The 23,512-nt window shown below is 33.6% G+C and overlaps 3 protein-coding genes across 3 annotated transcripts; 2 read left to right on the top strand and 1 right to left on the bottom strand.

Annotated features, from left to right (window-relative positions):
* Nucleotides 1-367: 367 nt before the first annotated feature.
* LOC141695066 (frataxin, mitochondrial-like) lies at nucleotides 368-4,005 on the top strand. The gene is made up of 5 exons (XM_074499302.1): nucleotides 368-655; nucleotides 756-828; nucleotides 2,010-2,057; nucleotides 2,148-2,242; nucleotides 3,621-4,005. The coding sequence occupies exons 1-5, from the start codon at nucleotides 417-419 to the stop codon at nucleotides 3,748-3,750; spliced, it is 585 nt and encodes a 194-aa protein (XP_074355403.1). The 5' UTR covers nucleotides 368-416; the 3' UTR covers nucleotides 3,751-4,005.
* A 4,046-nt stretch (nucleotides 4,006-8,051) lies between these two features.
* Nucleotides 8,052-9,370, bottom strand: LOC141698526 (uncharacterized). Its single transcript, XM_074503232.1, has 2 exons — nucleotides 8,782-9,370; nucleotides 8,052-8,591 (listed from the first exon to the last, which is right to left on the bottom strand). The coding sequence occupies exons 1-2, from the start codon at nucleotides 9,259-9,261 to the stop codon at nucleotides 8,301-8,303; spliced, it is 771 nt and encodes a 256-aa protein (XP_074359333.1). The 5' UTR covers nucleotides 9,262-9,370; the 3' UTR covers nucleotides 8,052-8,300.
* Nucleotides 9,371-22,153: 12,783 nt separating this feature from the next.
* LOC141695340 (uncharacterized) lies at nucleotides 22,154-22,939 on the top strand. Its single transcript, XM_074499595.1, has one exon. It carries the CDS (start codon nucleotides 22,154-22,156, stop codon nucleotides 22,937-22,939), a length of 786 nt encoding a protein of 261 aa, XP_074355696.1.
* The last annotated feature ends 573 nt before the right edge of the window (nucleotides 22,940-23,512 follow it).

The raw sequence follows: 23,512 nt of genomic DNA, 5'->3' as shown, positions 1-23,512 counted from the left end.
TCTATTTATCCTATTAAACTACGATCATAACTTATCCTATTATTAAAAAAATAAATAAATAGTGATATATATTCGTTAAACTACTAAATTGTTAAACTACTAGATATAATTTACTTATTCTACTAAAATACGATCACATATTATTCAATTATTTTTATTATAAATTTATACTTATTATATTTTTATATAAATATTTTAAAATTATAATATGATGAGATAAATAATTTTTTTTAAATATTAACGGGAACTCGTGCATCGTACGAGATTTAAGCTAGTTATATCTAAAATTATCGAGAGCTAATATTTTATATTATTCATAAAGAAGCTACTAGTATAATGTTGGAATTGCTGTCTTAGGTAAAAAAAAAAACGTAGATATCTGTAATTTACATATTTCCTCGAAATCTCCACCTAAAATGGGCCGTTTAAACGCAGTGAGAAGGCTCCTCCAAGCAAAAACTCTAATATCACCACTTTCTTCTCGTTTATCATCACCAATATCACGATCCCTACTACTCTCGCCTCCCCAATTTCTTCTAGAACCTTCTAATTGTTATTCCACATCAGCCCCCTATGTTTCTAGAATCTTCTGCTCTTCTGGGCCGTCGGGTCAAGACGACAATGCTTCTCTCGGTCCAGTAGCTGTTGATTACAGGCATGTTAAGTTACATATTAATTTTTATAATGGAATTTAAATTGTTTATTTCTCTTTTGATTATTAGTGTAAGTTTGATAAAGTGAAAATATGCACACAGTGGTCTGCTACAGGAGGATGAATTTCACAAGCTGGCTGATTCCACAATTCATCATCTCCTTGAGAAGATAGAGGTATTTTACATTTTTGAATTATATATATGTAAATTTAGGCTCGCGCTCTGGTGAAAACAGTTATTCGTGATTCGATATTTTCTATAAGAATTTGCGGAACAATATTTGCTTAAACGCTGAATTTTGAACTAGTGTACTCATAAATTGATGTTCCTTCTACGTGTTTCATTTACATATTAATGCTTCACTCAGTCTTTGAAGTTTAATAATTCCCCTCAACAATCTGTAAAGCAATCTTACGTTACGACTTCCCTTTATCTGGAAGATAACTGGTTTTGGAATGAAATGGATGATATATTGATATTAAATGTTTCGGAAACACTGTAGTTTCATTTATGTAGTTATCTGCAGGGCTTCGTTTTTTAATAAAAACATAAATTGACAATTATAAATTTTTATCTGCTGAAAAAGTGTAGAATCGTTGCTCATTTTTTTTCTTGAAAAGAATGGGAGGCAAATTGTGAAGATTTGTCAAAGTTCTCGGGTGAGTTGCAGTATAAGAGGACTTATGATGGTGTAGTTCAGTTCTCAACTGCAGTCTTCTTCTTTTATCTCCACTCTTCTTTTGGACCTCTTAAGTCTTAACTGAGTTGCCTCGTTGATGTAGCAGAAATTTAAATAAAAGTCAGAATAATCACTACTCCGTTGATTTCCCAAAATACCACAATATTAATCTTCTACAACATGTTCACTGAAAGAATACCGAATAAAAGGAAATCTAAAGATTCAATGTCACATTTTAATAATAGCTCTCCTGAAACAAAAAAAGTCCAGTTAGATATAGTTCCTAAAAAATAGAAGGGCCACAAAATAACCAAACACGCATCTCAGTAAATAAAAACCAGTTTAGCTTGACCTAAAAGCCTTGGGCCAGGTACCCCTCGCGCCACGGGATTAGAGGGCAGAAGATTCTGGTTTAATATGCTGGAGCAAGGGACAAAATTCTTCAAGAAAGTAATTAATCGAACTTATCCAAATAACCCGACGCAATCTGCTCCGTGTCACTAATTGATCTAGAGAAATTAACACTATGTTGTCCTTTGTAAGAAAAGGTTCTTATGTGGTGTATAGCTTATGATTTTCAGAAATTCCGTTTGGTTTGAGTTTAAGACTGTATTTTCTTATTAATATTGAATTTTACAACCTTTCCGCTTTTGATAACCGAGTACTTCTGTTCTCAGGAATTTGGGGATTCTATGGATATAGATGGTTTTGATATTGATTACAGGGTGAGAACTATTGTTGCATTCACATGGCTATCTATCCAAAATATACTGTCTCTGTTATTTTACTCGTTCCATATGCTTGTTTTTTTGTAGAACCAAGTTCTAACTGTCAAATTTGGGAATTTGGGAACGTATGTGTTGAACAAGCAAACGCCAAATAGACAAATTTGGATGTCGTCGCCTGTGAGGTAGTAACTCTTTACTTAGGTAGTCGTTGAATGTTTTTACACACATATTTTATGCATGTGCTGCGTTATTTAGAGAAATAATTATGTTTTTTTACACAGTTACATATTATTTCCAACCATCACATTGCAATTCCATGCTGCTTGAAATTGTTTTCTATGTAAGAGGGGGTGTGTATTGTGGATTATGATCCAAATACAGTTGGCCTTTCCATGCACACTCTTATTTAAGTTGAAAAGGACAAGTAATTATGAGTTGAGAATCATAAACTCTTCAATGTTGAGAAGTGTAACTTGATTATTGAAGAGCTGTAGTTTTTTTAGGGGGGAGGGGCATTGTGAAAGTATGCAATTTGTAATCACAATCATAAAGACCGTCACCCTTAATTCTCTTGTATTAAGTTAGAAGTGCTCTCACAATAGGAACATTAGTCAGAAGACCTCATTTGAAAATAAGTCCAGTGTGGAGGACTATTCAAAAGTCCCCGTTATAAACTCTTGGTTCAAAAAACTCTTCAATTGTCAAATAAATTTTGCTGAAAGAAATAGTCCATAAAATCTTTGTGGAGATTATTATGTTTGCTATTTGTATTTTACTTTATTGAGTTAAGACCAAATGTATAAATCAACATAAATTTTGGAGATTGTCACTAATCAATACAGGAATTTAGCTTTCAAGTTGATGATGTTATGAAACTTCTCCCCGGGGCTGGTAACTGTGGAGGCATATGCTTAATACAACTTTAGCTTGCTGGAATTAAGGCAGGTCAAGCGAAGTCAGTCATTTGTTCTGGGCCATCATCAGGCAGGGCAGGAATTTTAGAACACTAGTAAACATATTATTAAAAACACATGGCCAGTGTCAAGTTTAATAAGTTATGTTATTAGGAGATGGTTTAGCAACTATGTCACGCAATGTTGAGACTATGTCTTCTTCAATATTCCGTGACTGTCAAACTTAAAATCCACTCAGAAATTCAAATATAAGTCGGGTTGTTTTTTGCTACTGTCATGCCTGGCTAATGTACTCAACCTGATTATCAATCAAATCTTTACTTTGTGTCAAGCCCATCTGCATCTTGAGCCAAAATTTGAATTCTTCGTCAATTACTTAAAGTAACTTTTAGAAATAATATATAAATATGCTAGGGGCTTATCATTTATGTAGTGTATGCGTGGATGGGAATGTTGCAATGTCAATGTCTTGCATCTCAATGTATTGTTAGATAAATTAGGATTTGGTTCGACATAAATCTGCTTGGATATTCTGGCAGTTCAGTTGATGACCATTTGTTCTGGAGTTGTATAATTATGCTTTGCAAATTGTTGGAGAAAAACCACCTATTGGCCCCTATATGATATGTTTATGATTTGCTTGCAGTGGTCCATCAAGATTCGATTGGGATCGAAATGCTGAAGCTTGGGTTTACAGGCGTACCAAAAACTATCTGTTTGAAATTTTGGAAAGCGAGTTGGAGCAGTTATGTGGTAACACAATTAGTCTCTCGTAAACTTGATTTAGATGCTTTGGCAAAAGCTTTGATGACGTTTTACTTTTAGGCTTAAGAACTCATATCTTTTCTATACGCGATCAAGTTATAAAGTTTATAAATTTCATAGCAAGTCTTGTTTAAGCGAAGCTTTTTGTTCATGTTATTTATTTCTCTCTTAGGAATAGTCAGGACTTGGGGAGAAATTGAAGTTTTGTATACTCCGGAGATTGTAGTAGTATTATGAAATGTATTTGTGGGTATTTGTGGTGTGGACGAACGCCTGTCATGAATGATTATGATATCTGGTTTGTATCTGGCCACCAAGTGAAAATCTTCAAATCTACGTTACCCCGACTCTTGAATTTTTCCCTCATACATGTGTCTACCAGGCATGACATGGATGTGTGGGATCCTTCATTTAGAAACCGGACACTTTAACCTTAAAAAATCTAGTTCGAAATGATTTATAAGGTCTCACACAATATCTTAATTCTAGAGAGTGATGTCCATAAGTTACTACTTTCATGTTATCCTCTTGATTTATGCTATTGATATGACATAAATAATTATGTACATGTTTACTTTATTTGGTAGAAGACACTAATTAACAAAATTATAAAAAGTAGAAATAATTTCACTTATGTAAAAGTTAGATGCCGAATCCCCGCACTCATGTCCAATTTCGGATCCATATCCACGGGCTCTAATTTATTTATTTTTAAATAAAGATTGTGACACTTGGATATGCCTCCGTATCAAACACTCATACTTGTGTCCGGGTAACATAGCTTCAAATAAAGAAAATATTTTCTTTATTATATTCCTATAATCTAAAATATTCTTAATAATCTATTTATTTAATATAACTAATACATAATAAATTACAATCAAAATTCAAAGCTATTATTCATTAATAACCTAAAATAAATACAAATTAATATTAGAATTTTGTTCTGCATCAAAAGAATTAAAATTCCTATTAGTTTAAACTTTAATAAAATAAGTAATTTTAAGTTACAAGCTGTTGCAAAGTTCCGCAGTAAGTAAGATCACCACCCAACAAGACACAGCTGTTTCATGCAGGTGAAGAAAGAAGTCCAAGATGAAGGAGGATATAATGGTCATTGTTCATGCAGGTGTTCAAGTCCTAATAGCTTCAGACCTAAAGGTGGTGTTGTTGAGTTAATTTCTTACGCATGCAAGTTCTATATATATGTCTCTGTAGTTAAAATTTGGATAATTTTACAGTAAATTGATCTATTTTCTGAAACAATAGTAGTTTGTCTTGGTTGATTTGTTGTTAATTTGGGGGAGGTGCAGGTTGTTACTGGTAGGTATATATAGTGTAGCTCTTAGCTGCCAGTATTCGCTTAACTTTTTCTTTAATCAAGTTGTTGCTGGTGTTGGTGTGGTGTGTGGTCTGTTTGTTATGGAGTCCCATCCTTCTTTTGCTTGTATGGTTAAAGTCTTTCATCTGCCTACGTAAAGTGGTGTAATCTCATTGCTTTTATAACATCACTTCTTTGCCAATCAATATAGAACTGAAGATGATTTTGGAAGAGAGTTTTGTGGTTCCCCTCAAGACAACTGACAATACTGTGAGGCGTAGACTGACAAAGTTTCACCTACATGTTTCACTCTACTTTACCAAGATGTGTGGTGTGGACCAAAACCATCTGATTCCTGTATATTTACAACTCGCAACCATGCCCATCATCATCCTAGAATTCAATGTACATACTAGTAGTGCCAAAAATATAGAGACTAGAACTTTCACAGCTGACGCATTGTTAATGCATATGGGGATCCATATCTTTACATGCCTCCTCATTTATAAAATTTTAGGTAAAGTGATGCGTATTGTTGCGTGTCCATGCAAAAACCGCTTGATACATAATGTGGCGTGTCAATGTTAAAAGCGCACTTGAACTATTATTGTTAGATTATCACCCTTCGGTTGTGTTAAACATGACGATTTCGGTGGAGGGAGACTTGATTAAACGAAATTATTTTCAAAATTTATGTCTTGATTATATGAAATCGGTTTGGAACTTGTAAGGAGTCCTGGTCAATGGTACAGGAAGTATAGTAATTTTTGAAATAATCACACTTGCTGCCCCATGTATGTGACGAATGTGTAACTTGCGTTAAACTCTAGACTAGCCAGTGGCTGTAATTTGATCTTGAGAAGTATATAGAGACAGGGAGAGTCTAGGTACAAGTGTATTAAGCCTTCAGGCGGCATGTATGTAGGATGTATGGTTGGAAAGGGAACACAAGCAAAGAAGACAAGAATAAGAAAACTTGCATTGATATCACATTGTTATTTAAAATTCTTTAGGTCATGGAATAGTCAGAATCCACAGGAAAGAATTAAACGCTACTCTACAAAAAAGATGCTATACTCTAAAACTTAGATCAAGTCTAAGCCATCCATTTTATACAAATATCTTTCATAGTTGTTGAGAGGACTCAACAATAACCACGAAATCAAAAAAAATATCTCTCAATTCTCAACCACAAAGATAAAACAATGTGGACCCGTAACTTCTTTTCTTAAACAATACTCCAACCTTCTTTAATAAGTAGTACTACTGTATTATTCACTCAACCATCTCTTCTTTATGATTAAATATTGTTTTTTATATTACTAATAAATTACTTTCTTCGTCCCATTGAATTATAGACGTTGGATTGAGTACAAAAAAAAGTATCAATTATTGAGTAAAAGTAAGAAAATTGGATAAAATGATAAAATTAAATAGTATTTAATGTTTTGGTGTAGTTGAATAAAATATTAAATATAATTAATTTTTATATTATAAAATTAAGCTAGAAGAAAAAAGGAAATGTGTTTGAAAATGAATGGGGACATACGAGTGGTATATTACATTTGATTGTGATGAAAATTGAAAATTCCTAGCCACAATTGGAAATAGTAAAATAATACATGTTGTTTGTACTAATCTTGTTTAAGATGAGATTAATGTATGTGTTAAGTCATGTTTATGGGGAAGGGTATGACAAAATGACAATATCCTGTTTATTCACACCCACACCACATGGCATGATGCATGGCCACGACAGACTTAAAATATACTGGCTATATAGCCCACAATATATACATCAACTTCATTAAGTACAGATATTATGTGATAAACATTAAAATAGTGGTTTTTGAAGTCAACTTTATGCTTGACTAATACCATCCAAAAAACTAGTACTCTCTTTTCCTGAAAACTAAAACTGGGTGCTTGTATCAAAACGAGCCCCCCTGATTCAACATGGTCCATTTATTCAGTTCTTTTGTTAACACATTTGTTCAAGTTTATTTCCTTAATAATTTGTGGATATATATTATTTATTGAGTGTGAGGCTGGCTGGTTGGCTGGCTATCAGTGTTTAATAGTACATTAGTACCAGTTTAACGATGCATTGCATAATTTTATGACAGCCTTCGAAACTATCAATAGAAGTAATGAAATATTGGATTTTATTGTTTTTAATAGTTACAATTAAGACCTGATTAAATATGAACTGATAATTAAATAAGTAATTCAGATGATTAACAAAAAATGTAGGAAATATTTATGTAGGTAGTAATGAGTTTGAAATACAACCGTAACACTCAAGTAAAATGTTTTAGTATGATTGAAAATGGAGCCTACTGCTACACATACCATATTTAAAATTCATTGCTTTCCGATATGTGGTAGTCATGATGGTAGCGTAGCTCGCCTCACAAGAAACTATGCTGCACTGTACTCTATTTATTTTACTACATTTTCTTTTTTTGATAATATATTTTACTACATTTTAAAACTCTCTATATCAATAAAGTATGTTTTCTGGTACAGTTCAAATTACAACGGCTCTCGTATTCCATCTCTTTAACGTGTGGTAGTTTATTATCCATATAATTCTCGCGTTATGTTTTCGGTGTTAAATGTGTCATGCTATAGTTTTACATATTTGAATAAATAATAATATAGTTTGGATAATATTCAATAAAAAAATTGTTTTACCAAAATATTGAAGTTATTGTCTATACAATTTTATATGATAACTTAGAATGGAATTCAAAATCTAAACCAGGACTGCAAACTAGGTTTGTTCAGTTCTGTCCGAGCACACTAAAAATTTGTTATTAGTGTTCATCCCCGTTTAAATTCATGTTCTTCATGTACAAACTTATCTGAGATATCTTACTGCATTGTTTTGCAACAAATAAAACATGTAAAACCTAAACTCGATATAACATCTCCAAGCATCAGATGGTACTTGGCATATATAACTTGCAATTGGAAACCAAGAACAAATAAATGCAGCCATTAAACGGCAATTACATTATATATCCGGATGTTTAACAAAAAAATCAAAATGATCAAACTAGTGCATATACATATCGATTCCATATAAATCTCTTGAATCCAAAAGCTAATATCGAAAATGAAGGAGCTTTCAAGTGACATGGGGGGATTAGTTCCGCTAATCTAACATGTTGTCAGTGACACAAACGTGCAGCCCATTTGTAAATCCAAAACAAGAGGCTTAGACATCCTATCTGATTAATTTGAAGGACACTCGTTCAGATCCAAATCAAAGCACTCATGCGCTCCACCTCCACCTCCACCTCCCAGAATTTTCCTGTCTTTGCGATGGTTGAATGTTCGTAATGCCTCCCCGATCCTTGAACAACTTGAGCTGTTCTGTGCAACGCCGACTCGGTTAGCTTCTAGTTTCCTCAATTTAAAAGGCCTTATTGATGAAGAGTCATGAATGTATGAGTCTTCATCACCTACAGTGCAACTACCAGCCACAGTATCCATCCGGCGAGGAGATGAACTTTTCAAATCATCCTGTAATACAGAAAAGACAATTAGTCCAATGGAAATTTTTCCTAATTAAAATCTGTAATAATCGTAAATAAGGTCTCCGTACATTTTATCAGCACGCATACACTAAAAAAAACTCATGTAAACATACAGATGTGTGAATATTTAATTTTTTATGAAACCGTTTGTTTAGTATAAAATAATAAAAATATACCTTGGACATTAGATCTGCTGCTACATAATCATCTGATCCCTCCGGAGAGATATTGATATCGATGTCAGGTCGATATCGGTGGCTCTCCGAAGAGCAAGAAGACAAAGGCACCACCTGATTATCCTCACCATCTTCTCGATTCTCTTCCACCAATTCATCTTGCTCATTAACATCTTCATCGGTATCATAATCAATTCCAGATTCAGATTCCTCGTCATTAGCTCCACGGCTTTCAGTATTATTCGAAACACGAGGCTTAACACAAGGCTCGCAAATGGAAATAGTACGACCAAGCTTGTGTCCGGAGCCACTCCAGGGCGTGGGAGAGTGGCAGGAGTGGCAGAGAAGAGACCTGACGTGCCTAGCCACCAGGAAGTTCGCTGAGTGCACCTTTGCATCACAGCTCCAACACAGACGAGCCTGGTCTGATTCACAGAATACTCTGGCTGCACCCTTACATAGCTCACAATTTTTCTTCATTTTACAAACAACTTCAAAGAAAAACAATCTGAAGAATTTGAGTTTGAGGTGGAGGATGTGTAAAATAAAGTATTTGTTGAGGGGGAATGTGGAAATAAACAAAGATTGTTTGTGGTATTAACAGAGACAAGGGTAGAAGGGTCTATTGATATTGTGTAATAGGAATGGGCAAATTAGTGGTGAGAAAGGATGACACGTGTAGGGTGTGAAAGGAAGAAGAGGTTGTGTGGCGTAGAAGGCCAAGTAGTATTAATTTGTTGGAAGCAGGATGAAGATATTTTTTGGGTGACATGGATTGTTGCTCTTCCAGATTCTGATTCGCTTCTACCCATGATTTAGTCCACGTCGGCACCTGTTCCTCACGCGTTACAATACAAGTGGCTGTATAACTTATCAGCTTCTTTTTTCTTTACTTAGAAAAAAACAAGATTTTTATTTTTTAATATTATCTTATAATCTATCTATCTATTAATTCTACTATTAGTATAATAGTCCATGCGAGACACGAGCCATTTTTAGCAATATTTCGTAATGATCAGCGTATAATTTTTAAATTTCAATTTGCACGGGGTTTATTAAAAAATAATATGTATAATCCTTCATAATTTATTTGATGTGTACGAAAAATATTACTCGAAACAGTTTATACTCAATGATTATTTCGACCATTGAGTGATAAAAGTGTTTATAGTTTTTCATTTCATGTTTTGACGATTCTGGTTATGATGGATATTTTGGATATATGTGATATTTAAATTAAAAATATGTCCATACTAATTGTAATTTCCGTGGGTCTGATATTTATGGGTCTAAGCCATAAGGTAATTGAAAAAAGAAAGAAGATGATGTTAAAGTATTTAAAAAAATACAAAATTAATCTATGGTGAGATATTAATATAGGGTATAAAAATGAATACTCTCTGTATTCCCTTCAATTCCATACAATTTTCTTTTTGGAAGGTCACTCTTGGAACGTCACTCTGTATACGTTCCAAAAGTAATAAACATTTGTAATATAAAAATAACAACCCACTCACGTCTACGATTTTTTTCCACTACACTCATTTTATACTTTAAATATTAATAGATTCTACCACTTTATTCATTTTGTTATTTTTATCCCCTAAGCTACACTTTTTCTTAATATCGATGTCACACTTCTAGATATACTAATCAATAGGTGGGAGCAAATAGTTAAGATTGGATCTCACAATAATAAGAGTTCTTTTTCTTTTTTTTTGAAATATATAATAAGAGTTCTTAGTTGTGGTCGACCCTAAATTTTAAAATGGACGAGGGAAAAATTTGAAAATAAGCCCAAACATATAAAGGCCATGCAACAATTGAAAGGTTCTTGCGAGAACCTATATTTGGGCCAAATAGTCATATGACTCTGACCTAACATATATTTGGGCCGAAAAGTGATGACTAGTGACGGATATAGATAGAAACGAACATAAGGCCCGTTTATTCTATCATCGAATAACAATCCACATCCTGATTATAGAGAAGTATACTATTCAAATATTTAGAATAGACGGTCTTTCTTGTTTGCTTTTTATCTCACTCTCGTTGTCTCAGTACGTCCGTATGTTTTGGGCCTACAATAACGATCCCAAAATTTTTGTCCAAAGTTTTTATTATTCACTATGCATTCATAGGCCTCAATCTATTTTTTTAATATATATTAAAAAATCCGAAACCACACGAAACTCATAATTATTTTATTGTTAACATTTAATATTCTCATGTTTTTCGCCTATCTATGTTATATTTTATTAGATATATTTTAAATATGTATAACATAATGTCTTGGTTCAGTATTTATAATTTTTGTATAATTTTTAAATATATAAATATTTATTTTATTTTTTTAATAAACTTAAATTCATTGAGTGTAAAATTAAGACGCGGGAATAAGCCAACTTCCAAATTCCTTAAATATTATTATTTTTAAAAAAGTTCGGTTTCACTAAATATTATAAGGTCCAAAATATATTTACAAGATGTATTCTATTTCATTTCATATTTAGAAGATAACACATTTCAACTGATTTTACGTAGTTCAAAGGTTGCTAAATAAATAATAGAATGTAGATTTGAGACTGACTTTCTTTTTTAACAAAACATGCACACACGAAAATGTTAGATTTGCAAATTTGTGATGACTCTAATTCAAGATGTACGTGGAGAATATTACGGGTCTTAGTTGTTGTAAGTGATAGAGTTTAGTGTAATTCTATTTGACTGGGTAAATAAGTTTATCTCCAAAACAAACTCTATCTTGATAAACCTATTTGAACTATTCTAATCTTATCCTTTCTAAGGTTTATCTTTTACAACCAACTAACGGGTTGTTTTACAAAGACTTATTCAAATATTTTCAAACAAATAGATTATCCAATCTTATCTCTTCTTTGTTTTGAAAGTCAAACCCGTTAGATTTGTGTATATAAATACACATCTTGTTTTTCAGATTCAACAAGAGTGCTTATTCCACGTTCTATCTTTATTCTCAGAAAAACTCTTCTTATTTCATTCTCTTGAATATTCTATTTAAGAAGACACATCTCATGTTTTCAGATTACACCTAATGATTCCATGTTCTATCTGAAACACCATTCTTGTTTTATATCTCTTGAATATCCAGTCAAACAAGAAGCCTAGTTTGAGTTGTAATCAATTTGTTTATTCTTGTACTCGTGTATTCATATCAACTTTGTGCCGGGTTGTGGCAAGCTTATCCAGTCAAACAAGAAGCCTAGTTTGAGTTGTAATCAATTTGTTTATTCTTGTACTCGTGTATTCATATCAACTTTGTGCCGGGTTGTGGTAAGCTTGATTTCAAAGTATAGCAAGGTAGCTAGAAGGCTAAGGAATAGCAGTGGGCTAGGTAGCAAGGTAGCTTGGGAAAGGGTTTCTTTCAGGTGCTATATTTGTAATCAAGGAAAAGACTGTAAGTTCTTTTATTAAAGTTGATATAATACATTCTCTATGCTAGTTGGCATAGGGACTTGGATGTAGGCTATAGACTAGGTGTAGGGGCCGAACCAAGTGAAAACTTCTGGTGTTTTTACTTTTCAGTTTTCAGCATTCTGCATTTTATTTCTGTTATTTATTTTCTGCAGTGTAATTGAGACTGTCTCATTGCATGTCTCATTCGTAAAGGGTCTGTCTCATTTACATAAGAGACTGTCCCACTTGCCATATCAGTTAGAATATTATATTATCTATCGAGCCATCGAATTTCATTTGGTATTAGAGCAGGTGCATTTAATTCTCTTTTTAGTGTTTATTTTGCTAGTGATCCATGGCTTAACCAGATAGGTATTCAAACAACTATCCACCATTGTTTCATGGTGCTGAAAACTACAATGACTGGAAGTTTCAGATGAAAATCTTTCTTCAGCGTGATGCTTTCGAATAGATGCTGTAGAAAATGGTTTTACAATTCCTATGAAAGAAGGGAAGCCGAAATCTCTCAAAGATCTTTCTCCTGAAGAAGTGAATGCAATGAACTCCAATGCTAAAGCTATGAACTCACTTCTCAATGGCATGGTAGCTACAGAATTAAGAAAAGTATCAGCATGTACTACTACCAAACAGATCTGGGATACGATCAAAGTCAGCCACGAAGGCACATCTAAGGTACGTGAAGTAAAATTAAGTATGCTAATGAGTGACTATGAAGGTTTCAAGTTGGAAAGAGATGAAAGCGTGCGAGATGCTCAAGGGATGTTTCTGACATTGATGAACTCTATCTCACTTCTGGAAAGGATCATTCCTCAATCTGAGATTAATAGAAAAATCCTCAGAGCAATGCCAAAGAAGTTTGCTCCAAAGGTTACCATTCTGCAGGATTCAATACTGCTTTCGACTATGGATACTCTAACACTGTTCAGTGAATTGGAAGAATTCGAAAATCAGCTACGCAGATATGATGAAGAAGATGAAGCTCCTCGTAAGAAAACTCTTGCACTTAATGCAGATGCAGACGAGTCTCCTGATGATTCTGATGAAGAGACTGCTCTTCTAACAAAGAAGTTTCATAAATTTCTTGCCAAACGGAACGCTTCCAAACGACCTATGAAGTCACAGTTTCCAAAGAAGGACTTCAAATCTAATCCGAGCAAAGAGAGTAAAACAAATCAAAACAAGGATACCTGTTTTGAGTGTGGAAAGAAAGGGCACTTCAAAAAGGACTGCTACAAGCTGAAGAACAAAAAGTAGGCATTAATTACCTGGAGTGATGATGAATCTAACGTGGAGATAGATTCAAATGATAAAATTGCTCAACTTTGCTTTGCTGGACTAGAGGACAACTCAAGTGATAATGATGAGGTACAGAATATTAAGTATAATTCAAGTATATCTTCATCCATGTTGAATTTGCAGGTCCAGGTTAAGAAATTAAAAGAAAAGAATGCTTATTTAAAACAAGCATTAAGTGAAGTTCTTCGTGAAATGGATGACTCCATGAAGGAAGAAGCCTTGGTTGCTGAAAACAAATCCTTACTTGAAAGGGTTTCAAAACTCACTGAAGAAAATCAATATCTCAAAAATGAGATTGAGATGAAGGATGTATGCCTTGAAGCCTTGAAGAAAGAGTCAATATCTGTTGATCCAGAAACTGTTAAAGATGACAGTGCTCCTGATCCCCTTGTTCCTGAATTAAAGCAGAAAGTCGAACAGCTTGAAAAGGATCTAGCTAAATGTTTCCATGGAGAAGGAACTTTGAATGCTCTTCTTGGATAACAAAAATCTTCTCTTGATAAAGGAGGTTTAGGATGTGAATCAATCAAGAAACATGCATTTCAAGGAGGGTATAAGCGAGCTCCTATGAAATATAAGATGCCTTATGAGAAATGTCGAGATTGTAGCAAAGCTGGCCACCCTACATCTGAATCTAGATTATGTGGTATCAAGGGCCACCCTTCTAACTCATCTTATAAGTCATCTACTAGATATAAATCTGCTAATATTGTTCAGATGTGGATTAAGAAATCAGATAGACATTTATATAAGATTTGTGATACTAATTAACCAGGACCCAAGTTTAAGTGGGTACCTAAGAGATAAAGCAATTCTTGCAGGTTTGCTTGAAGGTCCATGTTCCGCGAAATAAATGGATCATCGACAGTGGTTGTTCACGTCACATGACAGGTGATAAATCCAAGTTTCTATCTCTAGTTTCCAAGGAAGGTGGCTTAGTTACTCTTGGAGATTCAAACACCGTCAGAATTATTGGAAAAGGCACCATTGGTAATGACAGGTTTGCTATTTCTAATGTTCGTTTAGTTGATGGTTTGAAATATAATCTCATTAGTGTAAGTCAACTTACTGATGCTGGTCATAAGGTTAAGTTCGATAAAGATGTATGTTATATTGGTACTAAGACTAACGAGTTTGATTTAGTTGCCAAAAGAAAAGGAAATATTTTCGTGTTAGATTTTGATGAACAACAGGAGGAAATTTGTCTTGCTACTGTTCAAGATCAGCAGAATCTTTGGCATCGACATCGAGGCCATGTTCACATGGATCTTCTTCAGAAGATATCTTCTCATGATCTGGTTCGAGGTCTACCAAAGCAGAAGTACAAGAAAATAGAACCTTGTTCAGCTTGCCAACTTGGAAAACAGGTGAAAACTTCCTTTATTGCTAAGAATAAAGTATCAACTTCTGTCCCTTTGCAGCTTCTTCATCTAGATCTTTTTGGTCCAGAAAGGTATGTAAGCTTGGGAGGTAAGAATTATGCTTTTGTTATAGTTGATGACTATTCTCGTTTTACTTGGGTATTATTTTTACGAACTAAGGATGAAGCTTTTGTTGAGTTTAAGGATCTTATTACTAACCTTGAGACTAAGTATTCTTTTAAGCTCAATACTATTCGTAGTGATCATGGAGGTGAATTCGAGAAGGATTTCATAACCTTCTGCAAATCAAGAGGAATCACTCATGAATTCTCAGCTCCTCGAACTCCTCAGCAGAACGGAGTAGTAGAACGCAAGAACAGGACTTCACAGGAAACTGCCAGAACTCTACTGCATGAGAGTAAGCTTCCAAGAAAAGTTTGGGCTGAAGCGGTACACACTTCCTGTTATGTTTTAAATAGAGTACTTATTCGTCCTATTTTGCTTAAAACTCCGTATGAATTGCTTAAGAAAAGGTGATGAGGATCAATGAATGAATATGTTAATTTGGATTTGGTTATGTGTGCTCGTGGTGATGTTCAATTGGAGAGGACGCAAACATGAGTTATGCAGCTTACTTGGACAACAAGGAATAAAGGAGCGATGCATGAAGTTGGACAAGTAGCTGATTATTATATAATTATTAATTCGAATTTTGCTTGCAAATTTTTACCTTTCACTTGAAAGGGTTTTTCTTGTTTTAAGTACTTAGGATTTTATTTTCCTATTTATATTTGATTTTTGTCTTTTTTCTATTCGGATTTGGTTTTTAAATTTGTTTCCTGGAAGGATTCAGATATTGGCTAATTTAAGTTGATATTGAATTTCTCTTGGAATTCTATTGGGTTGGGGTTATTGTCTAAGCCTATAAATAACCTTTTCATGTAATCTTTTAAGGGAGACAATGGATGATATAAAACTTTTATTTTGAGATAAACTATGAGTAGTTTTTCTTCCCTCTAAACTTCAATTACTGGATTGTTTTGAAGGTTAGATTCGAATTACTTAGTTTCTGGATTGATCTAAGCAATTTGAGATTCAAAGTTCACGTTTCTGGATTGATCGTGTTCTTTTGAAATATCCTCTTCTTCTCTTATCCCTTTTCTTCTTCTTCTTTTCTTTCTTTGTGGAGAGATCCACATCAATTTGGTATCAGAGCTAAGGTTTTTTCTCCAATTTCTTAATTGTTGGGAAAGCTAGGTTTAAAAAAATTACTATTCACGAGTACTGTTCACGGGGGTACTGTTCACGAATACTGTTCAAAGGCACTGTTCACGAGTACTGTTCACGGGAACGGTTCATTGGCACTGTTCACGGGTACTATTCATCAAAAAAAAATTCAGATTTTTCTTATGGATACAGATGAATTGCTCTGAAAATTACTTGGAAAATTGGATGAGATTGATAAACGTACTCAAAAGCTTGCTAATTCAACGGAATCGAGGTTTGATGAATTGGATAAAATTTTAGTTAAGGTGAAAGATAGTGATGAAGTCTATGATCCTGGTATAGATCTTGGTTATTTTACAGGTTTGGGTAGCATAGATGATTTTGTTGAATGGGTTACACAAGTCGACAAGATTTCTGCTTCTACAGGTTGGACTAAGATGAGAATATTCAAGATTGCAGCGCTTAAACTTACAAAGAAAGCAGGCTTGTGGTTTGATAATCTAATCACAAAAAGAGTTAGATCTGGAAAAGAAAAGATTATGACTTGGACATCTCTGAAGAAGAAACTTCATGCAAAATATATTCCTTTACATTATAAATTCGAATGTATAATAAAGATGACATCCCTCTCTCAAGGTACTATGAGTGTTTCCGAGTATACTTCTGAATTTTATAGATTGCGCCTTATTTGTGACTTGGAGGAGACGGAAACAATTAAAATTGGAAGATTTATTCGTGGATTGAATTTGCCTATTTATCGAAAGGTTAAATCAAGTCCATATATCTCGTTTAATGATGTATGCAATCTTGCTTTGGAATTTGAATCTTTTCAACAAGACGAGAAATTGAAGTCTTCCCTTCACGAGTTTACTCTTTCAAAAGAAACTAAAGAAGAAGACTTTGTCAGTGTGGAGAATGTCGCGAATCTTGTTATTGATTACACCCTTCTCATGTAATCTTTTAAGGGAGAAAATGGATGATATAAAACTTTTGTTTTGAGATAAACTATGAGTAGTTTTTCTTCCCTCTAAACTTCAATTATTGGATTGTTTTGAAGGTTAGATTCGAATTACTTAGTTTCTGGATTGATCTAAAGCAATTTGAGATTCAAAGTTCACGTTTCTGGATTGATCGTGTTCTTTTGAAATATCCTCTTCTTCTCTTATCCCTTTTCTTCTTCTTCTTTTCTTTCTTTGTGGAGAGATCCACATCAAAAGGACTCCTAACATTAGTTATTTTTGAGTATTTGGTTCCAAGTGTTTTATTTTAGATACTCAAAATAATCGAGGCAAGTTCGATGCGAAATCTACAGAAGGAATCTTCTTGGGATATTCTACAACAAGCAAAGCTTATCGTGTTTACAATTCTGTCAAGAACAAAGTAGAAGAATCCATCAATATTGCGTTCAATGAATCCTCAAGGAATATATCTCAAATTGATGAAGACACTGCGGATCTATCGTCTCATTCCCAAATGAGACAGTCTCATTCTGAAAAGAGACAGTCTCATTCTGACAAGTCGAACAGTCAGGACTTTCCAGGTCCTTCGCGGTCTTCTGACAATTCTTCAGGATCTACTCAAGCTTCAGATAAATCTTCTGGCTCTCCAAAGACTCCCGATAGTGTTTCAAATGTGAATTCTGTTATTCTTCCGGATAAATCTTCACAAGCGGAAATGAGGCAGTCTCTTTTGAATGAGACAACTCATATTCATTTCCAGGCAGACAATTCTAATGAGGAAGAGATGAGTAATATTCAACTTCCTAAGTCTTCTAGGACTGTGAAGAATCATCCACCAGATAATCTTCTCACTGATTTAGATCAAGGGATTTCTACTCGAAGCAGACTTCATAATCTATGTGCATTCTGTGTTTTTGTTGCTGAGTTCGAACCAAAGAACGCTCAAGAAGCAGTTGCAGACGAACACTGGTCTGTTGTAATGCAGGAGGAATTGAACCAGTTCGAGCGTTGTGAAGTTTGGGAACTCGTTCCACCTCCTCAGGATGCCAAGATCATTGGTACTCGTTGGGTTTTCAAGAATAAGAAAGATGAAGATGGAAATATCATTCGAAATAAAGCTCGTTTGGTTACACAGGGATACAACCAGCAGGAAGAAATCGATTATGACGAGACATATGCTCCAGTAGCTCGTTTAGAAGCTATTCGAATCTTAATGGCTTTTGCAGCTCACAAGAAGTTCAAGCTCTATCAGATGGACATCAAAAGCGCATTTCTAAATGGCTATCTCAAGGAAGAAGTCTACGTGAAGCAGCCTCCGGGTTTTATTCATGAGAAGTACCCTAACTTTGTTTACAAGCTCAAGAACTCTGTCTATGGATTGAGACAGTCCCCTCGCTGTTGGTACGAGCGTCTCAGTCAGTTTCTTGTGAACAATGGTTTTATTCGTGGTACACTCGATCCAACTCTCTTTATTTTTCATAAACGTGATAACTTTCTTTTAGTTCAAGTTTATATTGATAATATAGTATTTGGATCTTCTAACGAATCTCTGTGTAAGTGATTTTCTGATTGTATGCATAAGGAATTTGATATGAGTTTGATGGGTGAATTACAGTACTTTCTAGGTTTGCAAATTAATCAGTCTAATGCAGGAATATTTATTCACCAAGGCAAGTACATAAAAGATTTACTCAAAAGATTTGCACTTGATCATGTCTCACCAAGGCAAGTACATGAGTACTTCAGTTAAGCTTACAAAGGATGAACAAGGTACACCTGTAGATGTCACTAAATTTCGAGGTATGATTGGTTCATTGTTATATTTAACTGCCTCACGACCTGACATTATGTATAGTGTATGCTTGTGTGCTCGTTTTCAATCTCAACATAAAGAATCTCATTTGAATGCCGTTAAACGTATTTTTAAATATTTGAAAGGTACGAGTGACTTGGGATTATTTTATCCAAGCTCCTCTTCCTTTGACTTAATCAGTTTTTCAGATGTTGACTATGCAGGGTCACAGGTTGATAGAAAAAGCACAAGTGGTGCTTGTGAATTTTTAGGAGATTGTTTAGTTGCATGACATAGTAAAAAACAAACTTCAGTAGCTCTTTCTACCGCTGAAGGAGAGTACATTGCAGCCGGAAGTTGCTGTGCTCAAATTTTGTGGATGCAACAAACATTGCAGGATTTTGGTATTTCTTACTCAAATATTCCTATTTATTGTGATAATACTTCTGCAATTAATATTTCTAAAAATCCTGTCATGCATTCTCGTACTAAGCATATTGATGTTCGTCACCATTTTCTATGAGATAATGTTTCTAAAGGTAATATTGAGCTTATTTATATTTCTACTGAGAAACAGCGTGCAGATATCTTCACTAAGCCTTTAGCTGAAGATAGATTTTGGTTGATGCGTCGAGAACTTGGTATGTGTTCTTTGTCTGATTAGTTCTTTTGTCCCTTTTATGATGTTGAGGGGGTGAAAGAGTTATTTTTAGATTTTGATTATGTACTAATTTCATTTGATTCTATACTTATTGTTATATTTGTTGCATAAAGATATAATCTGCATATGCTATTTTCTTGTTACTAACATCTTGAACAGAGCTTAAAGTGTTTTTGATAGGGGGAGCAATTGTTCTCTTTGTCATCATCATAAAAGGGGGAGAATGTTGATTTGCAGATTTCTGATGATGACCTAATTCAAGATGTACGTGGAGAATGCAGATTATGGGTCTTAGTTGTTGTAAGTGATGGGGTTTGGTGTAATTCTATTTGACTGGGTAAACAAGTTTATCTCCAAAACAAACTTTATCTTGATAAACCTATTTGAACTATTCTAATCTTATCCTTTCTAAGGTTTATCTTTTACAACCAACTAACGGGTTGTTTTACAAAGACTTATTCAAATATTTTCAAACAAATAGATTGTCCAATCTTATCTCTTCTTTGTTTTGAAAATCAAACCCGTTAGATTTGTGTATATAAATACACATCTTGTTTTTCAGATTCAACAAGAGTGCTTATTCCACGTTCTATCTTTATTCTCTGAAAAACTCTTCTTATTTCATTCTCTTGAATATTCTATTTAAGAAGACACATCTCATGTTTTTAGATTACACATAATGATTCCATGTTCTATCTTTATAATCTGAAACACCATTCTTGTTTTATATCTCTTGAATATCCAGTCAAACAAGAAGCCTAGTTTGAGTTGTAATCAATTTGTTTATTCTTGTACTCGTGTATTCATATCAACTTTGTGCCGGGTTGTGGCAAGCTTGATTTCAAAGTATAGTAAGGTAGCTAGAAGGCTAAGGAATAGCAGTGGGTTAGGTAGCAAGGTAGCTTGGGAAAAGGTTTCTTTCAGGTGCTATATTTGTAATCAAGGAAAAGAATGTAAGTTCTTTTATTAAAGTTGATGCTAGTTGGCATAGGGACTTGGATGTAGGCCATAGACTAGGTGTAGGGGCCGAACCAAGTGAAAACTTCTGGTGTTTTTACTTTTCAGTTTTCAGCATTCTGCATTTTATTTCTGTTATTTATTTTCTGCAGTGTAATTGAGACTGTCTCATTGCCTGTCTCATTCGTAAAAGGTCTGTCCCATTTACATAAGAGACTGTCCCATTTGCCATATCAGTTAGAATATTATATTATCTATCGAGCAATCGAATTTCAGAATATTATTCGTTATTCATTCGTTATTCATATATGCTAACTATATATTGTATCAATAATTATAATACAATATCATGCATACTTTAATCATTTAAAAGATCTTTACTAAAAATCAATCACTAAAATAATAATCAAATTCAAGTTTGACTCTATAATTAAAAATAATGTAAAGATCATTAACATTTTTATTAAAGATTTTAATAATACAGATATATAAATAATATAACATACATTAAACTTAGAAATTTAATATGAATTAATCAGATAAACTATGATCTTTCGAAGTATATATATTTTTTTTAAAAGTAAACACTATACACCAATTTATTTAAATAAATAAAGGGAAAAAGTATATTATACTCTAATTTAGATGGAGAGATTTCATTTTCAAGGATGATAGTTAATTTCTTTCAAAAAATAGAAAAATGTGAGATAGGTAAAGCAGATATTTTTTTTCTCAAAAAAAGGTATATTAAAAATTTAATCTGACATATAATGGATTTGAACTATTTATATTAATTAAAAAAAAATTGATTTATACCAGGAAGGTGAGGCCCAAAGGAGACACCTCAGTTAACCTACTGGCTACTGTTCGCTTAGCTATTAGACTGAAAACATGAGATAATGAATTCAGGATCACTTGATACATTTTCCTCGTACGGGATTTTCTCGTTTCCTGTTAGTTGTCAAAGTATTTATATTTAGTACGATGTTAAAAACCTACAAAGGGTGCTTCTCTTATACATAATCAGTAATCAGTAAAGTAGCAGAAAATGTGAATAACTTGTACAAGCAAGCATGTCTAGAGTTGAATTTGAATGATTATGTTACAAGTGTAGGTTCATTACACTATAAGTTGTTAAGAACTTAGCAGTCAATCTAATGAGAGTTGAATCTGTTGGAATAATCTTAAATTTAGTTATTAATTATTTGTTTATTTAATTATTAGATATTTAGCAATAGATTAATTATTAGAGAAAAATATTAATTTAGAATTGTTTAGTAGTGGGGTAGTGGAGTAGTGGAGTTATGGAGTAAATTATGGACATGTAATTTACCCATTAATTAGTAGTGGTTAGTTTTAGTAATAGTTAGTTTTAATATGTTTGTAAAGCCTATATAATGGCTAGTTTACCTTGAGTTTTAGAAGAAGAAAAAAGTAAGTAAAAATAGCAGTACAAGTTCTCTGCAAAATGTAGGTGTCTTTTTCTTCTCTAAGTTTTTCCAACATTGGCATCAGAGCCGTATGATCCGGGGCTTATAAAACTCTTATAAAAATACACATATACATATATATATTATCCTTAATATTTTCCATGGCATCAAACAATTTCTCCGTCTCTATTCCATTATTCAAAGGAGATCATTATAATTCATGGGCTATCAAAATGAAATCATATTTGAAAGCTATGAGTTTGTGGGAAGCAATCGAGAGTGATGTTGAGCCAACCCTTCTTCCACAAAATCCAACAGTAGCCCAAATCAAAAAACGTGATGAAGAAGTGGCTAGAGAAGCAAAGGCACTTTCATGTCTACATTCGGCTGTGTCGGAAGAGATCTTTACAACTATTATGAGTTGTGATACTCCTAAAGAAGCATGGACAAAAATTAAGGAAGAATTTGAAGGCAATCAACAAACCAAACTGATGCAAATTCTGAACCTCAAGAGAGAGTTTGAGATGATGAGAATGAAAAATAATGAAGGCGTCAAGGAATATGGGAGTAGGTTGATGTCCATTGTTAACCAAATCAAACTACTTGGTGGAGATTTCTCAAGTCAAAGAGTAGTGGACAAACTTTTAGTGACTCTTCCTGAGAGGTATGAAACTAAAATTTCCTCACTTGAAGATACTAAAGATCTTTCGAAATTAACTGTTTCAGAATTGATCAATTCACTTCACGCCGTGGACCAAAGGAGATCAATGAGGGAGGAAGAAATTGGAGGAAAAAATGAGGGACTGCTATTAGCTAAAGCTTCATCCTCAAAAGGCACAGGTAACAAAGTTCAATGCAACCATTGTCATAAGATGGGACATGAAGAAAAAGACTGCTGGTACAAAGGAAAGCCACAATGCTACAAATGCAAAAAATATGGGCATCTGGCAAAGAATTGTAGATTTCAGAATGATGAAGAAAGGATGACACAATTGATCGAGGGAGAACCACTCCTTTAGAGTTGTGGAGAGAAAGTGCTCCAAAGTGTTTTTGGAGAGAAAGTGCTCCAAAGTGTTTTTGATGAGATAGTGCATCAAAATTGATGGTGGTGAGAAGTGCATCACAGGCGAAGAGAAAGTGCTTCGTAAATTTAAGATTATGGGGTGAATGTTGGAATAATCTTAAATTTAGTTATTAATTATTTGTTTATTTAATTATTAGATATTTAGCAATAGATTAATTATTAGAGAAAAATATTAATTTAGAATTGTTTAGTAGTGGGGTAGTGGAGTAGTGGAGTTATGGAGTAAATTATGGACATGTAATTTACCCATTAATTAGTAGTGGTTAGTTTTAGTAATAGTTAGTTTTAATATGTTTGTAAAGCCTATATAATGGCTAGTTTACCTTGAGTTTTAGAAGAAGAAAAAAGTAAGTAAAAATAGCAGTACAAGTTCTCTGCAAAATGTAGGTGTCTTTTTCTTCTCTAAGTTTTTCCAACAGAATCGGAGTCTAAATAGTCACAGCACACACACATATCTCACTAATGAAGTCCGCAGATTCTTTTAATTTCATTTTTATTCTCAATATGT

The sequence above is a fragment of the Apium graveolens genome, chromosome 11 (genome assembly GCF_009905375.1).
Source record: "Apium graveolens cultivar Ventura chromosome 11, ASM990537v1, whole genome shotgun sequence".
In the NCBI taxonomy this organism is placed as follows: Eukaryota; Viridiplantae; Streptophyta; class Magnoliopsida; order Apiales; family Apiaceae; genus Apium; species Apium graveolens.
This window is presented reverse-complemented; position numbering and strand designations above follow the sequence as displayed.

What these genes read in the sequence shown, in the direction of transcription:
- LOC141695340 (XM_074499595.1), top strand. Translation starts at nt 22,154, where the DNA reads ATGAAATCATATTTGAAAGCTATGAGTTTGTGGGAAGCAATCGAGAGT.
- LOC141698526 (XM_074503232.1), bottom strand. Translation starts at nt 9,261, where the DNA reads ATGAAGAAAAATTGTGAGCTATGTAAGGGTGCAGCCAGAGTATTCTGT. An exon ending in CAGCAGATCTAATGTCCAAG is followed by an intron (nt 8,592 to 8,781) that starts GTATATTTTTAT and finishes TCTGTATTACAG; the next exon opens with GATGATTTGAAAAGTTCATC.
- LOC141695066 (XM_074499302.1), top strand. Translation starts at nt 417, where the DNA reads ATGGGCCGTTTAAACGCAGTGAGAAGGCTCCTCCAAGCAAAAACTCTA. An exon ending in ATCTCCTTGAGAAGATAGAG is followed by an intron (nt 829 to 2,009) that starts GTATTTTACATT and finishes TTCTGTTCTCAG; the next exon opens with GAATTTGGGGATTCTATGGA. An exon ending in TGGATGTCGTCGCCTGTGAG is followed by an intron (nt 2,243 to 3,620) that starts GTAGTAACTCTT and finishes ATTTGCTTGCAG; the next exon opens with TGGTCCATCAAGATTCGATT.